Source organism: Tamandua tetradactyla, chromosome 7 (genome assembly GCF_023851605.1).
Source record: "Tamandua tetradactyla isolate mTamTet1 chromosome 7, mTamTet1.pri, whole genome shotgun sequence".
Taxonomy (NCBI): domain Eukaryota; kingdom Metazoa; phylum Chordata; class Mammalia; order Pilosa; family Myrmecophagidae; genus Tamandua; species Tamandua tetradactyla.
Window position 1 is genome coordinate 162,036,595 of NC_135333.1, and position 18,631 is coordinate 162,055,225.

Here is an 18,631-nt window from a genome sequence, read left to right on the forward strand (position 1 = left end):
GGCTACTGCTTAATTATCCTTAAGGTGTTTAGGCATTCCATTTCAATTATGATTACTTTAGGATTCCTGAGCACATTTACTTTTGGCAACACTTTGTTCTCCAGCTGTTACTTTAAGGTAATTTCACATCATTATTTCTGGAAAGTAAAAAGATTTCCCAGTTGATACGGAACCCCAATTTTCAGAATCATTTTAGATTTGTCAGTTTTGCACCTTTAGCATTCTCCCCATTAGGTAAGAAGAAAATATAAAAGTAAAATTTTAATATCTCCTTACCATTTTAAAATATTTTTACAGATAAGACTATAGCAATACCAGTTACGTGCTTTAAGATGCAAAATTTTAAAACAATTACAGTGAGGCTGAGCTATTCTTGGGAAGGTTAAACCAAATAAAGGAAAAAAGTAGATACATTAAAGAATGAAAAAGTACACTTAGATTCCTGTAGATGCCAGAACAAAAAGATAAGAGCATAATATGAAAGCTACTCTCAGAAGACTTCTCACAAGAAACTGAGAATAGAACCATTATACAATCTATATTATTCATCCTCCACTTGCAGGGTGAGGGGGAAAACTTAGAAGGATTCTTAATGGAGGATATGAAGGAGTTTAAAAGTGACATAGAAGTGACAAATAATAATAATATTAATAACCCTAATGTTTAAAATATGACTCCAGGTTAATCATAAAGTAAGCAAACTGATTTTTTACAGAAGTTTTCATAAAATCCACCCGAGAATTTAATCAATACTGTTAAAACAAAAACCATGTCTAAATTCATGGTTATGATATATTTTTAAATAAATTGTATTTAGAATTCCAAGTAGTAAATTTATAACATAATAGTGCAATTGAGCTATGGACCTATATATAAGGAAGAAAGGTAGTCAGAAAGTTTTATAGCTCTGTCAGGACTTCACAAAGAGAATATTTAAAATAATTAATGAGTTATTGTGCAACAAAAACAGCAACAAGTGATATATTATCCATGTACATTTTTGCACTTTAAATTTGGGAGCAAAAAGAAATAAGCTATGTAACTATATTCATGTCATATGTAAGCAATGAAATTATATTTAATAAAAAAATACATTGCTATTTTCTGTCCAAAGTTTATTTACATTTCATCGGCTAATTCTAAACTCGGCATGAAAGCTGTTCTGGGAGTCAAATGGAAAAAAGTAATGAAAGATGAGCCCAAGTTTCACAAAAATAGAAGAATTTTACTGGGTATTGATAACATTTCAAAATATACCGATACTAATTTGGTCTAGGATTGCAACCACTGCCCAAATCAAACAGTAGTCCAAGTACTCTACACTAAAGTACATTTATTACAAATTTATCATTAGTGTAATACTACTCTGATGTTATGATAACCCATTATCCTTGCAAGTCATTGAAACATGCATTACAAACACGAACAGGCTTCTTGGAAGAAGGAGTTAAGGCATTTTTGGCTGAACATTCAGCACAGAAGATATTTCCACATTGTCTGCAGTGATGCTGTAAATGAGAAAAATGAAACAATTTCAAGCATAAAAATTTTACAGAAAGAATTACGAAAATATACGAATATTGTCAACTATACTAGTTAGTGAATTATTTAATGATATACTACTTAATTTAATCCCTTAGTGACAGTAAGATAAACATAACTAACATTTGTTGAATGCATCTTATTAATCAGGCACCATGCAAAACATTTGATATGGATTGTATTATGGAATTCTCAAAAAGCCCTACGATGCATTTAAACAATGTTAATAAAGCACCCACACCAATTAAAAACTAATCCTTTTCAACAAATGTTTTAAGCATAATGTCATTAATAGGAATTCATCATCCCATTATGATGGTATTATTTAGAATACTTTATGTTTTGGTCTCTCTGCTTTTTCTTCCTTTCAAAAAATTCAGTGATGGATTAAACATCTCAGTTACTACTGTAGCACTGGTCCAGAAAATGATCATCCCAGATGGTGACTCAATAGGAGGGCAATACCTGAATCTAATACTATAAAATTCAAATGCATGTATTTACCAGAAACAAGACTGCATGAAGTTTAATTCATATATGTTTAGTTGTATATTAAAATGTGCTAATAAATGAGAAAACTATTAAACCTTTCAAATACAGGACTACTGTAATGGTTAAAACAATTATCACTGAGAAATGAAATCCAGAAATATAAATATATGAATAAAATCATTTACCCGTCTCACAGTTACTGAAAAGCCTTTCCCACAGGCCATACAGTTTTGTACTTCATTGTCTTCGGCCCACTTTCTATTTAATGCTTGAGTATGCTTGATCTATTTGAAAGAAAACAACAAATAAAGAGTTTCAATACATTATAATATTCAGTGTTTTAGAGAGTTATGAATTATTTCTAATTTGCTACCAAGATTTTATAAAATTTTGACTATATGCACCTGGGATAAAAGTTTTACGATCAAAAATACTTTGGTCAACTTCCATTGCCAAAAGGAGAAACATTCATAAGTCTGAATGACAAAATTAAGGTAAATCAAACTTTTTCTCAGAGGCATTAGTGATTTCCAACTTTTGGTGATTTCCTGTCCTTTCTAATCCTGATGATCAATCCTTCCATGGGTCTCTGTGAACATACATTCAGATTGCTTCTCTAACAAATACCGACTCATTTATTCCATGGTATTTTTACATTTTGTAATTCTTTTCCTTTTCTGACAATTTATTAATGATATGGATCTCTCATTGATCCCTGGGGTCTCTCAGACAAGTTCTTTTATCTTTTATATTTAATTACCCATAACAAAAAGACAGTAGCAATTCAAAAATTATTTATTAAATATATGATATCAATTTTTAAAAAAAGGTTGAAAATATACTTTCATCAAGAGGTAAATTCTAGACTAAGAACTGCCAGGTGACTTACCTGAAGGGATTGATTTTCTCTGCCCAATTCTTGCACTGCTGCAGTTGTATTATCCAGCTTTCTTTGCAATTCTAGTACTTTGGTTTGAAGCTTTTCTATTTCACCTTCTCCTTTAAGACACCTGGAATGGATTGCAAAGAGATAATTTAAAAAATCATTAAAGACCCTTCTACACGATACGTAATGGACTACACTTTAATAGCTTTATTTAAACACTACATTATTTTCAACTATCTGAGTTTTAAGGGTTAGTTTTTAAATGGCTACTTAAACACCTGCTAGAGCTACATATTTTTCTCAAGATTCTTCTTCTATATTAAATTTTTAAGAAAAATGTGAAGTGTTAAAATCTCTTCGTCATTTACAATGGAAATAAACTAAATTTACTAAACATTAATCACCTTTCTAGTAGTGCTCTCCTTTCATCTTGATTATTTTGAACTGTTGCTTCTAAAACTGCAATTTCACCCCGTAAATCATCTGTCTGTTTCTCGAGTTCGCTAACTCTCCGTTGACCAGATTGCCACTCCTTCTTTACAGTGCCTAAATTTTCATTTAATGCTGTAACTTGCATGGTAAATTTAGCCTCATTTTCTTCATGCTTCTTAATTTCTACTTCTTTTTCTTTTATTTCAGAATGCTGAGAAAAAGAAAAAAAATCACTCATTACAAAAGTAGTATAAAATAAATTTGTACTTATTGAATGTGAAATATTGGCAACATAAATATTACTACTTGTGCTGGTTTGAAAGGATGTATGTCTCCTAGAAAAGCTATGTTTTGATCTAAATCCCATTTCATAAAGGCAAAATAATCCCTATTCAATACTGTATGTTTGAAACTGTACTTAGATCATCTCCTGGGAGATGTGATTTAATCAAGAGTGGTTGTTAAAATGGATTAGGGAACGTGTCTCCACCCATTTGGATTGGTCTTGGTTGATTTACTAGAGTCCTACAAAAGAGGAAACATTTTGGAGAATGGGAGATTTGGAAAGAGCAAAGAATGCTGCAGCACCACGAAGCAGAGAATCCACGAGCCAGCTACCTTTAGAGATGAAGAAGGAAAACACCTCCCAAGGAGCTTCATGAAACCGGAAGCCAGTAGAGAAAGCTAACAGATGACGCTATGTTCGCCATATGCCCTTCCAGCTGAGAGAGGAACCCTGACCATGTTCACCATGTGCCTTTCCAGATGAGAGAGAAACTCTGAACTTCATCAGCATTCTTGAATCAAGGTATCTTTTCCTGGATGCCTTAGATTGGACATTTCTATAGAATTGTTTTAACTGGGACATTTTCTCAGCCCTTAACTGTAAACTAGCAACTTATTAAATTTCCCTTTTTAAAAACCATTTTGTTTCTGTTATATTGCATTCTGGCAGCTAGCAAACTAGAACACTACTTCTTTAGGAAAGGAGGCAAGCAAATACATTTCATTATATACCAATAAAAATGCTTCCACAAACATTTGTCTAATTTCTACTGGCTCAGAGGCTGTAATTGCTAAACAGATCGTTAGTAAGCCTCTCAACAGGTCAAGCTAAAGTGAAGCAATTTGAGACATTTCTTTCTCTATCCAAGCAGGGGCAGACACAAGGATAGGGACAGAAAGGTGCCCCGGAGACAGTACTTCTATTCCTTTATATCTCCCAATTCCATATGCATACTTTTGTCCCTATCAACCTGCCAAAAAACAATACAAACCCTTCAAATCACTAGGAATTTGAAATTGCAATTGTCAGGTAAAGCACTGGGAGGTCAAGTTATCTGAAGGTATTTGAATTTAATTCAATAGAGGAAAGTCATATGCTTCCCATTTGGCATGCACCCCTCAGGGAAGGAAAATAAACTTTGGTTATCATCATTCCAAACTAAAGTTTCTGTTCCCCCTTATCAACCTTCACTTTGACCAAACAAAAGTGAGGTTGTGGGCTTTGTTGTGTTTTTGTTTTTGTTTTTTTGCTGGGGGGAGGCACTAAAAATATTTGTTCTGAATTATGTTTTACTCTGATTTTCACTTATATAAACTAAACTCTGATTTCAGAGTAGAATATTTCCAATCATATGTCAGCTATTTAAACAAATTTCTTAATTCAAAACTAAAATGCAAAGTGAGCATTTCAATCATCAATTCTAAGTAGAAGACTCTCTCTCACCGGATTGATTTAGAGCTCTGTTACAAAATGTCCTTCCCACCACTATTCACTGACCAGTTTAGCTTCCTTCTCAATAAATTCTTTCTTCAGCCCATCTTCTTCCTTTTTCACCTGCTCTTTTAGAATTTGCTGGTTTCTCTTCTCCTGTTCAAGAGCTGTCTTTAAGGAGTCGACTTTTCCCTGAAGTTCTAATTTCTGCTGAATCAAAAGCTGTTTGGCATCCTTGAGATTTGTTACTTCCTGTTTCAAAAGGGAGGGTAAAAATAAGCCAGCCTTAATTTTAAATATTTTGAAACCTAGCTGAAATTTATGCAAAGTATCATAATACAGTATGAGATTCCATCACTTCTTTTATAAGTTCCTAAAGTATTTAAAACAATTGATTAAAAAGATGCAAGATTATTGACTTCCAGCTCAACAATCATTAAAATTCAGGTGATACTTGGCGTGCATATGTTTTGATTAAATTACGTGAACAATCTCTACCCCCTATTTTCCCTTTTTTCACTTAGTAAGCATTTATTAGCCATCTTTTAGGCATCAAACACTGTGGTAGGGTCTGGGAATATAATTTAAGATGTTATATGCATTCCCTGCTTCAAGGAAGTCATAGTCTGGAGAAACAGAACAACACAAAGAAATAATTATAAAGCAAACGCTAAGTGTACTGATAAGACATATCGGGTCCACGAGAGCACTCGGAAAGGAATCTAACCTTCCTCTAAGAAACCGAGTAGCATTTTACAAAGCTACCGATATACAATTAATTTCTTCAATAGGCACCCTATCTATACTTATGAAAGGTAAAATTGTCCAAGGAAGAAATTATTAAAGGGTTTAGGAAGAAAAAAATTTCAAAAAAACCAGAATCTCTTAAAACCTTAATTCTAAACTCCTACATATTTTGACATTTACTACCAAATTAGAAGCATAATTTTCTAAATCAATAGTTTTCTAGATTACCGTTTCAACAAAATCAAAATTCTTAGGGTTTCTTTGCTATATTCTGTGATCTGAAAACAAAAGCAATACAGTTGCAATACATACAGAGATAACTATGTAACAAGAGAATACTCCAACAAGAGTATTGCCAAAAACAACGAAACTATGTGCCTAACATGCCGTATGTTTTCGACAAATACATATTTTTAAATTAAAGCACAATATTATCTTAACATACCTTTATGCTTTCTTCCTTGTGAGACCTGAGTTCTTCACTCAATTTAGTGATTTCTTTTTCTTGTCTACACTTAATTTCCTCTATCTCTACCAATTTAGATTTTTCATTTAACAGTTCTTTTTCCTTCAGTGACTGTAAAAAAATGATTTGTTAAAAATAAATAACAGTTTAAAAGCAAATACTTAACTTGAAAATTAGTGCAATATTAACAACTATGACCACTGACTCAAATTACTTACCCTCTCTTGCCTACTAATATTGTTATGAGGATTAAATAGTAACAGTTAATACTGTACAACGCCTGGCCTGAGTTAGAATACTTATAAAATCAACCATAATCACCATTCTTATTCCTATTACTAGTATTACCACCCTTTATATCAGGCATCAAGCTAGGAACATTATATATTATCTCAATCTCTACAAGAGAAGTTTTTTTTATTCCCTTTTTTTTGTATGCTGTATGGCGGGATCACATTTCATTCTTTTTCTATGTGAGTATCCTGTCATTGCAACACTATTTGTTGAATTTTTGTTTATTTGTTTGTTGTTTTGCTTGTTTGTTTTTTGGGAAGTGCATGGACCAGGAATCAAATCCGGGTCTCCTGCATGGCAGGAGAGTTTAATTCCCATTTTATAGGCAAAGAATGAAAACTTAGAGAAATTAAATAAATAAATACAGTACCAAAACTAAAACATGGGCTATCTGATCTAAAGCTTTAACAAGTAAATTCCTGTAAACTTCTAAACTTGAGGTATAAATAATGTTTTTTACTCCAGCTTTACCTTTCCTACCCTCACACAAAAAAAATCCCAAATATTTTCTTAGTTAAAGAGAATTTCAGGAAGTCACAATTTAGACTATATCAAGAACTTTAGGAATTGCTCACTTCAGAACAATATCCTATTTGTTAATAGGAACATATGGTTTTAACTATTAGACTAAAAATAAAATGTTTCCTAGAATCTGAATTTCTTTTTGATGTAGAATTTAAGATTTGTTTTTAATTGTATTGGTCATAAAAACTGATATTTTCCACCTTATAACTTAGTATCTTTTATTTAAGCATATATTTTTAAATATACCCTCACTTTTCTTGGAAAAAGCTTCTTAATTTTATGAGTTCTTAACAAGCTTAAGAACTATTTCTAGAAACCTTTTATGATTTATTCACATGTGGAGGATAACCAAGGGTCTGTCATGTGAAACACATTTGTTTATAAAACTAAAATGAGAAAAGTAAGAAAAATAGGTAGAAATGACAGAGAGGTTAAGAAATACTTCCTAGCATTAAAGTATAATTATCAAAAGTGTTTTTTCAGAAACTAGAGGTCCATTTGAGGAAATTGTTGAAAATAAAGGTGATGCTTGTACTGGATAAGAGGTCTAACTGGGTGATCTCTATGGCACTGCACTAAGACTTTAGATTTAAGCTAGAAAATTACAAATACCTTTTCTTTTTGAATATCTTGTAGTAATTTACATTGCTCCTTCAACTGTTGTTCTTTCTTAGCTGAATCCTGTTCCAAGGTAGCTTTGGCAGTCTTTAGTTCTTGAATCAATTTATTCTGGTTTCCAATTTGATTTCTGTTTGAAATCAAGTCCTCCTGTGCTAGAGAGAGCTTCTCTTCTACAGACTTATAAAAATAATTTCCAAAAATTGTGTTATTTTTCAGCAAATTTCCACAGAAACTATACGCTTGCAATAAGCATTGTAGAGACATATAAACATGAGCAATATACTCTTTAAAAAAAAAGCAGCATTTTATGTCCTTCAGTTAAGATTATGTAAAAGAAAAAGAATTTTAGATTATTAACACTCTTGCCTATATGTAGTATTTTAGTACAAATAGTGTAAAATATTTAAAGCTTTAAGACTGAATCAATTCCAAAACCTCCAGAAATCAATTTATAAGTATGTACTAAATGTTTGTAACACTTTTCAATTTTGCCTAGATGATGAAGGAATATTAAAATAAATAGGCACCATACCAAATACGCTCAGAGAGCATATATATGGTTAGAGAAAAGACTGAAAGAAAATTTCAAAAGAGATAGAATTAAATGCTATATTTATATAACATTATATTATATAGATATATGTATATCTTATAGGATCTATGATCTCACTTAACATGCTAAATAGAAAGGGTTTTTAATGTCTTGGGGAAAAAACAACAACAACTGTATTTCACATCTGCCAACCAGGATATCAGGTAAAAGGAGAAAAGCCAGCAGACAACTGAGACTCTAATCCTGAGAAGGCAATCTCCCCACCTTCTCTAATCTTCCCATCTATGTGGTAAAAGCAATTGTCAGTTAACACAGTCCATAGTTACCAACTGTTCTAAGACCCAAATATTTTGAGAATCTGAAATTGGGGAAAGGGCAAGCTTCCTGAAAGAAAAAGCTTATTTCTTACATAGCCAGTGCAGAAGTCCTTCTGATATAAATTAAATTTGAATTTTCAATTACTGCCCAGTAGAACACTAAGAGTTCTTTTTCAGGAAACACATTAATAAAGGGCCTTTATTAATCAGACAGCTAACTATTTATTGACCGTATTGCTAAGATACAACAGAAAGGTATAAGATAGCCTTTCATTTAGCGGAGCTTAGTAGGTTATCTGAGAAACTGAATGGGCGTGTAAAATGGAAGCCATAAAAAGTAGTAGAGCATATATTATGTACCAAATACAGAGATGAACACAAAGTTTGAGAGCTCTTCATGGAATGTGGTTTACAGAAGGCTACATGGTGCATGTGGGAACTGATCTAGACTTCACAAAGGATAAGAGTAATTTCACAAAAAATAACAATTTGAAAGCCTAGTCCATATAGTACAACACAATTGAAATTAGGTAATAGAGGCCCTGATCTAATGTTAAAGAATATTAAGTCTTGCTAGAGCCTGGAAAGCCATAGTATTCCTCATCTCTCACCACAAGAATTCCAAAATGCCCATGATGTAAATAGTAGTCTATAAAATTTTAAACTCACAAAAACCTAGACACTAATTCTTTAAAGTCAAGCTCAAAATCTTGATTGCTCCCTGAAGTCTTTTCTGAAGATACCAAGACACACTGCTCTACCCTGCTTCTAAACATTCAACTTTGTCATTCAGTGGTATGTTGCCAGGCATTTTAAGTGTTCTTTTTATCTTTCTCATAGAAGACCATGTTATTTTCATTTGCTCCAAATCTCCTTTGGGGTACACCTCCTCTCACAATCCATAGTTTTGTTGGGGCTATCTTTAACCCATCCACTCCCAATGGAATAAACAAATCCCTCAGAGTGGTTTGATCACCAATCTGTACCCTGATTATGCTAAGATTTATATTTAATTCCTAATTTATTATCCTGGAACTTTTATTCAACTCTGGGTACAAAACTTAAATTCTCCTTCTACCTTTCCTTAACAACAAAGAATAGCACACTACATAGCCAATTTGAAATATCCAATCAACAAACTTAAAAATTTCATAAATAATCTAGCAGATGGTGCTAAAGGCATTTATCTGGTCAAATTGTCTTCCATTTTACTGGCATCTTGGTATACAAGGTCAGGCCAGGGTAGCCAGTCTTGACTGAGTTAGGTATGTGGCATATTACCAGGTTCTGAGTCTCTCTCTTCCGTCTTTTAAACAATGAGATCATATAACATCATTGAAGAAAAAGAAAAATAATGATTGATAACTATCTTCTATTCTGGTCTATGGATATCATTTGAAATGCCTTAGGAATTTATTTCTCTTTTCTGTTTTAAAATTAACTTCCTAAGTATAAAGTAACTCAGACATTTCTCATTTTAGAGCCATTGTTATAGAAATCATAAATCTTCTACTTTATTAAAAAATATTATACTGAAATGGTGGTTAGAAGAATAGAGGGTTATGCATCAGGAAAATAGATCTAATGATGGTTCTGCTATTGTGCAGCATCAGGGCTGTTACAAATCAAGAGGGCCCTCAGTCTCCTCAACTGAAAAAGGAAAGCTTTGGAATAGATGATCTATCCTAAGGCCTCTTAACAGTTCTAAAACTCTATAGCAGCTTTGTCCCTCTGTCTTTTTCTTTTTGTCCATATTTACAAATATAAATTATATATACTTATGCATAAAACCACTAGCAATATGATGTCACTTTCAGACATAATAAACATAGTTGCTGGCTTAAAACATTGATTTGAGAGATCTAAGTTGTGGTACTATGTCATGTTCTTAGGTAAATAATTAGCCCTGTCCAATCCAAACTGTCTATAAACCATTTCCAGGTTAAACTTCCTAAAGTGCAACTTTTCTTCATTTTGCTCCTCTGCTGAGAATCTTCAAAGGTTCTCCCCACTTTTACCTGCAAATACAAAGTCCAATCATCTTTGCTAAGCACCTAAGATGCACCACAATTAGAACCCACTCTTTTCTAAACTTTAACTTCCAAACATAAGCAGATAATTATGTTAACTGTCTCCTGGCTTTGCTCATACCACTGCAGCATCTTTTCTCAAATATGTCCATGATTTGAAATGACCTTTCTCAGGACTCTCTGTGTCGTCAAATTCTACAGATCCTTCAGGACCAGTCAAGTCCTGCCTCCTTCATAAAATCTTCTCTATAACAGCTTGGGAATAAAAGTTATATATAGTACATTTACATAGATTATTAGATGGCATATGTACATACACATATGTGTATATATAATACATTTTAATAGTTTATGATTTTTCATCAGAATTTTGCAAAAATACGCTTCAAATTAAACAAAACAAAATAAATGGAGGAAAGAAGCACAAAGCATGATATTTCACCTCGACAAAAAAAAAAAAAAAAAAAAAGAACTTCCTGAAACACCTGAGAGGATACAAATGCTCTATTTCTCTAAAAGAACTGATGCAATATAAAATTGATTACCCTTTTCCCAAATCTTTCATTTCAACACGTGTGATACTTTAATCATAGTACTGACAAGGAAAAAGTTTCCATACATTTTTGGATAACTAAGGTTTAAGTTTATTAAATAATTTAATCTGTAGGCATTCTCACAATCTTAGGAAATAAAGAAATATATAAACTAAAGTCAATATTGCCTAGCAAGCAATGGTAAAATTGCTTGGATTTTCATAAGTGGTTTACATTTAAAACTCCTTAGGTTTTCTAAGGACACACAAATACAGCCATGTACTTAGATAAGTTAATATACAATAATCCTTTGCAATATAATTATACATACTATAGAATTAACATATTTTCTAATTGTTTATCTATAATAGATTCAAGTAATTTTGAAATAATCACATTTACACACATATTTTGCTATAGTATAAAACAATTTGACCAAAAAGTTTGATACCCCCTGAATACTAATTTAATAGAATACAAACATGAGATTCCACAAATACTAACATTTCCTTAACCATTTGGGTTTAAACCAACCATTTAATGATGTCTATAAACAACTTACTGGATTTTTTATGATATAATATTGTTTACTATACCTTAAGATCTTGCCTTGTGGCCAAAAGCTCAGATTCCTTCCCATATAAATCAGACTGAAGCTGTTTCAAATTTTCCTGACTTTTTTCATAAGTATTTTGTAACACTGATATTTTCTCTTTCTCTGCTGTGAGTTCTTGTGCTGCCTGTTTTAAATGCTGCTGTAGTTCATTCTCAAGCTCTGTCTGAAACATACAATCACCGTTTAAAAACATTATGCATACCAAATCCAGCTGCAAACCTAGAATGAAATCCATACAACAAAGAAGATCCCTGAGAACAAACTGAATCACACTTAAGTCCTAAAATTCTTCTACTTCAATAAAGAGTAACTTACTTACCTTATAGCTACAAAGTCAAATAATATTATAAAGTCAAATAAGTCCCACATTAAAAACCCAAAAATGCCAAAGTTGTGTGAAATAAAGAGAAAAAAAATCAATTTATTGGGCAAATACTGAGTACCAAGGTTGCAGGAGACTGAGAATAACAACTGCGTTCTGGGGGAGGATGCAGTGCTCAATGTTTCAGAAGATTACACAATTTTAGGATGAATTAAAGAAAACATCAGCATGAAAGAAAGAAAAAAGTTATCACATGTTGAAGTATGTAGACTCTACTCTTTGAAATTCAAGAACAAATTACAAAATTTCTACAGATCATCTTTTTTTTTTAATATAAAGGTATAAAGAGAAAATCTCCCAAAGGTCCAACTGCTCTAAACTCTAGATTGTCTTTTAGCTTTTCAGAAGAATCAGAAAATATGTGCAAATTATGACATTTAAAATATACATATACAAAGCATGAAAATAAGCACTTGGTTTAAAAAATAAATATATCAATTCAATGAAACTGCTAAGGCCACCAATAGCCAGTAACCACCATGTTTCAAAACCCAATATTCTTGCCTTGTCCACAATTTACTTGACTTCCCAACAGTATTTGATACAGTTGTTTATGTCACTTCATAGAAACATTTTTTTCAACCTGGTTTCAGGGCACCTTATGTTTTAGGCTCTCCTACTTCACTAGCCATTCCTTCTCAAAAACCTTTTACAAGTTCCTTTTCTTCTGCTTGATCTCTCAATACTGTAAGTCTTCCAGGATTCCGTCCCTTGGCACTCTTTTATTCTATATGCACTTCCTCCCTAGAAGATCACATCCAGACCCACAGCTTTAAATATCTTCTATTTACAATTTGATGGAATTTATGTCTCTAGTTCTAACCTCTTTGGCATGACCTCTAGGCTCATTACATCCAAGTATTTTCCTGACCTCTCCATTTAGATGATTGACAGACATCTATTGCAGGCAGAATGACAGTACCTCTTCACATAAAGCTGTTGCTTCCCCCAAAAATGGCATTACCATCTATACAACTCATAAATTTAAAGTTAGTTTCAACTCTTCTGTTCATTACTTCTCACCACCTAATCTTTCCTCTGACTGATAGATTTATTTATTCATTCATTCAAAAAATTATGAAGAGGTTATTTCCTAGAAAAGAACACTGTTTCCTCACTGCAAGAAATTCAAGTCTGTTAGTGGGGAGAGTAAACAAGTATATAGATAAATGCAACAGTTTATTAACTGCTTTAATAGAAGTAAAACTAAAGTTCCAAAGGAGAATACGGAGAATCATCATCTACAACTTATCCTTTACAAACTGATCAGTTTTTGCTCAAAAAAGATCTAATTACATTTCTCCCTTCTTAAAAAAACTGTTAGTTTTCAAATGCTTAATATTTTAAAGTAGAAACAACTATTCAATAGCCACTGTGATTTATTCAATCTTTTAGCTTTATCTCCTTTCACTTCTCCACTTATCATACACATGAATAGCTAATGTTCTATAATTTTTTGAAGTCTTGCAAGCTTAGACAATAGTTTCCTTTTTTTTGAAATGTCTAATTTCCCCCCTTTTCATCCTCTCTAAATTATAATAATCTTCAAAGGTCCTGTTTAAATGCTTCTTCTGCTAGAAAGCTATGTCTGATCACTCCAGTCAAAACTTCCAAGCTTTCATTTTTCATACATATCCATAAAATTCTTGTTTCATTCCCCTTTACAACAGTTTTCTTTTTCTTTACATGCCTGCTTCCTTGTTAAATTATAGGCTACTTGAGAATAGGAGACCATATCTTATTCATTCTGTATTCTTACAGTATGTTTTAAATAAAGTTGGTGCAAAGGTTGCTGACTTATAGCCTGCTTGGTGGATCCTTGATTGCCAATATTATGAAAACATTTGCATTTCTAGATATGCATATATAACTATATATATGTATGTTTGTGTATGCATGAAAGTGTATACAATCACATATCTATACCCGTTTAAACATTATCCTTGTTTCTCCTGTGGACCAGTAATAAGTTTGTCATGGACAACCACTGCATGGTTTACCATATACAGTAATACTTCCCAAATCGTATAGTTTTTTATTCTTCCATTTAACAGCCAACAAAATATTTTACTTCCACACTGCACTGGAACAGTGCAAGGTACTCTCAATATACCATCGCAATCCTTACAGCAACTCTAAAGTCCCCTTTTTTTTTTTTGAGATAAGAAAGATCAATTACTTCCCCATGATCATAACGCTAATGTGTCACATAAAATTTAAATTCAGATCTGTCTGGCTTCAAAACCTATCATCTTTCTGTTATGTTACACTGCTCTTCAACAAAACCACACTGCTCTTGCTTTGCAATCACTCAACATTCATTACGAATTCCAAACCGAATTTACAAAGACTGGCTGTTCTCCCAACACTCCTCCCCACCCCCAAATGCTGCCTCCTCCAATGTTCAGAAGGCTGCTTTTTTATTCTGGCACTCATAAACTAATATAAAAGTAAACTACTGGGCAGGCCATGGTGGCTCAGCAGGCAGAGTTTTTGCCTGCCATGCTGGCGACCCGAGTTCGATTCCGGGTGCCTGCTTGTACCAAAAAAAAAAACTACCAAAAAAAAAACTAAACTACATTAGCTCTAAATCTAATAGAGGACTAATAATCCTCTAGGTGTCATCTAGTAAAGCCATGAAAAGTGTAAGCAATAATCATCAATTACAAACCTGAAAGACAACGTATTATAACTATTAATTTAATAACAAAATAAAACGTGCTAAAAAGTTGTGTTTTTTTAATTCACTAAATTACAAAGTCATAAAAGTGATGATCTGGGGAACATCAGGCTAACAGATTTTGAAAAAATATGACTTCAAGATATCAAAGTGTGAAACGAAATATCTATTATGATAACTACATCCTGACTTTTGATTATATATGATAAAAACACAAACAAAAAGATAGGCAAGTTTGTTTACTCTTATTTGTGTTAGAAAACAACTCCTTTGTGAAGGAGCAAAATTATAGTACTAAAATCACTGATCAACATAAAATTCATATTTGTATTTTTTATATATATTCTTTTTATTCTAGTATTATGAAATCCAACTCTAAATGACAGAACAAATTTGTTCATTCTAAATACTAGGAATCTTATTGCTCCCTTCCCCTTGGAGAAATAATATGCACATATCAACAGTGTGGAAAACTAACTTTGTTCATCTATTTTATATTAAGCACAATTCATTTTTATCAACTCTTGGTTCAGACTAGTTTTAAACACATTTCAGAATGAAAATCAGAACCTCAACAATACATGAGAATAGGTTTGGGAATGGAAACCATTATGATATAACTTTAAAATATCAATTATAACTATATGAAATTGACATAACAGAATTTTTTTATTTTATAAAAAACCTTTATAAAAAGTTGTGACTTTTATCCTTGACTATTTTCCCTTAATAAGGATAATTTATTTTTTAAATCCCTTTAAAACCTTCTAAGAAGCCTAGAAATATTACATAAATCATTCCTTCTCACTTTAAGTGTTAACTATCTGTTATTTTACAAAAAAGGTAGTTTCATGTCCATCTAAAAAAGACAAGCAAATGATTAACACTAGAATTTTAACTAAGAATAATATGACATGTTTATATTGAATGGAAATCCAGACTTAGATATTTAATCACATAATCAAATATTTTCATACATTTAACTTATAAAATTTTGAGCACATATTAACTTTCCGATATTGTAACTCATCTGCATTAATCGTATTATTTTGGTAATAAATGAATTTTAATAAAAAATGCAAAGATCTTCTTCCCATAAAAAGTAAACAGATATCATATCACTACCTTCTGTGAAAGAGCAATTTTAACTTCTCCTTGGAGCACTTCAATTTGTTTTTTTTTCTTTTCAGTCAATCGCTTTAGCTCATTTATGTTCCCCTGAAGTTGTTGTTCTTCTTTTTCCTTTTGTTTTAAAGTATTCTGAGCCTGCACAACTTGTTCCTGCACTGTATTGAGTTCTATTTTCATCTGATGAGAAGTCTAAAAGAAAATAAAAGCTTTTTGGTATTCATTTTTTCATTGTACAAACATTTATTGATTACTTACTATATGCCAGGCACTAGGTAGAAACTACTGAGCCTGTGGCCACAGGTAATCAGTAGTAAACAAAAGAGAAAAATCACTACGCTCATGGAGTAAGCAGGCCCTCACCATAACTGGCATTATTCACTATTAGATAACATGCAGGATTAATCTTCAATATTTGTTTAATCCTACCTTTCTGTTAAACTTATAAATGCATATTTGGATAAAGCTTGTAAATGAACTAAATTAACTCGGAATATCATCAACAATCTCTAGAGTGCTAGAATGTCTATTGTCTTCCCAGAACATTTCAAGAAGCTAAGTCTGTAGGCCACAAGAAATCAGAAAGAATAGCTTTATTTTAAATATGATAAAACAAAAATTATTTTTGGCAAACTTGTTTACTATCTACCTGATGACATTTCACTGCAAAGTTACCTCATAACTGGGGTGTATTTTGCTACTACCTAATTTTTACAGTTCATTAGGATACATTTCTATTCAAAATGAGATACTCTATAGAAGTTTCTTCTATCTTCTACTACTATCTTCTACTTTTCTAAATAAAATCATGTTTTCATATTTTATGCACATTTCATTAAAACCTAATTTGAACGTTTGACCATATTCAAGATTTACTTCTGAAAAAGTTTCAGCACTATATACAGTTGCCTCAGCTTATCTGCAAAGAATAGAGAAATATGTATAATGGGAACCAGGTAGTGTAACAGTAATGATGAAGATAAAATAATAGCAGTTAACATTTAAAAATTTATTTTGTTATAGTCGGTGTTCTAAGCACTTTAACTACATTAACCCCCTTGTTTCTCATAATAACCCTATGGCATAGATTCTATTATTAGCCCCATTTAACTGCTGAGGAAACAGAAGCACAGAGAGATAAAGTAACCTGCCCCAAATGAGGCAAGAAAGCATAACTAATAAATGGCATAGACAGGATGTAAATCTGAACAATCTGGATTCAGAGCGTGGGCATTAAACCACGATAGTTTGCCACAATGCGGGTGTCTTCTTTCAATCAATGATCAGAATACAAGCACATCAAACCCTTGCTAAGGGTTAATATCTGCTTTATTACATCAGATTTCTAGAAAACTACATGTCCGGACTCGAGCTGCCAACAGATACATCTTCAGAGAATAAAAGCCACATATTATACCCATTTATTTACACTTATTTACTTTAATACAACCGTTGTCAATATACCATTAATACAAACGTCTATGAAATAAAGAGCCCTTAAAAGTTCATTTCTATGGAAAGTCTATCAAGATTTTTTCAACCACAATAATGCTCCTTAGTTTAGATTAATTATAACTTTTTGTTGACTCAATTTTCCACCTTTATTAATTATATTCCTTTATTTGGGCCTTTAATTATGAAGTAGTTTCAGTCTTTTTAATAGTAGGTAGAACACAAATTACAATTTTATACTGTATCTAAATATTTTGAAAATATGATGGTCATATTATGCTTTACATGTTTTATGTTACAGAAAAAAGAAAATCTTACCTCCTTTTCTATTTCAAGTGACTTTTTCAAGTCATTCTGTTCTTTAAGCATACTTTCCCTCTGTACTTGAAGTTGATGCTCTAATCCTTTGCAAGTTTTTTCCTAAAAAAATGCAAACTATATTATGCAGAAAATATTTGTAGTAAGTTTAAGGAGTTTATTATATACGTTTATAATATTCACATAAGGAAATAAATTAGAATCACTGATGGGCTAAGGTATGATAGGACCACCCATTTCAATAACAGAATTAGGCAAATATTACAAGAGTAAAGGGAGAAGGACAGTAAAAGCTTAAGGGTTTCCATAATCACTCAATTTTCTAAAATATAAAGACAAGAGCAATTATTCTATTTTCTTATTCCCTCAGATGTTGATATTCACTCTCAGAAACTACAGCATACAGTTACTGGTTTTACAGTATAAACACACACAATGCATAATCATAGACAAATCACCACTAAATATTTTAGACATCTAAAATACTTTAGACAATACCTTAGAATACTTTGGAAATCACATTTTTATGTCACAGAATTAGTTATTAACTAATGTATCATACTCTTAAAAGTAGAACAATGGGCTCTAAAAAAATAGAAGAAAATAGAAAATATTGAAATAAACAAAAAATAATCACATATATCTCAGGAGGGAAGATGATGTACAGATAGAAAATATTTTCTCCACATAGAGAGGAACAAAAAGGCAACATGCGAATATCACTATTTATTTTAATCTACTGAACTAGTGTACTCTCAGACACTCATATTGAGAGTAGGAGAACTTTGCATTATCGTTACTCTGTGCTATACTGGGTTAAAATATTTCTGAGAATATATTTATATTTAAGCATTTCCTGAGACTGCAACTTTTTTCCTCTATAGTTTAGTATGTTTTATC

At 31.9% G+C, this 18,631-nt stretch overlaps 1 protein-coding gene across 3 annotated transcripts in view; it reads right to left on the reverse strand.

The window, feature by feature from the left end:
• Positions 1 to 1,313: 1,313 nt before the first annotated feature.
• Positions 1,314 to 18,631, reverse strand: part of EEA1 (early endosome antigen 1) — a 193,649-nt gene continuing 176,331 nt past the window's right edge. For all 3 annotated transcript variants that reach the window (XM_077111593.1, XM_077111592.1, XM_077111594.1), the window contains 10 exons: positions 17,732 to 17,833; positions 15,959 to 16,153; positions 11,752 to 11,934; positions 7,714 to 7,899; positions 6,262 to 6,393; positions 5,136 to 5,321; positions 3,325 to 3,563; positions 2,924 to 3,044; positions 2,220 to 2,318; positions 1,314 to 1,508 (listed from right to left, as the gene is read on the reverse strand). In XM_077111593.1, coding sequence (XP_076967708.1) covers positions 1,386 to 1,508; positions 2,220 to 2,318; positions 2,924 to 3,044; positions 3,325 to 3,563; positions 5,136 to 5,321; positions 6,262 to 6,393; positions 7,714 to 7,899; positions 11,752 to 11,934; positions 15,959 to 16,153; positions 17,732 to 17,833 — 1,566 coding nt within the window. In that variant the 3' untranslated portion in view covers positions 1,314 to 1,385. The remainder of the gene's footprint in view (positions 1,509 to 2,219; positions 2,319 to 2,923; positions 3,045 to 3,324; positions 3,564 to 5,135; positions 5,322 to 6,261; positions 6,394 to 7,713; positions 7,900 to 11,751; positions 11,935 to 15,958; positions 16,154 to 17,731; positions 17,834 to 18,631) is intronic.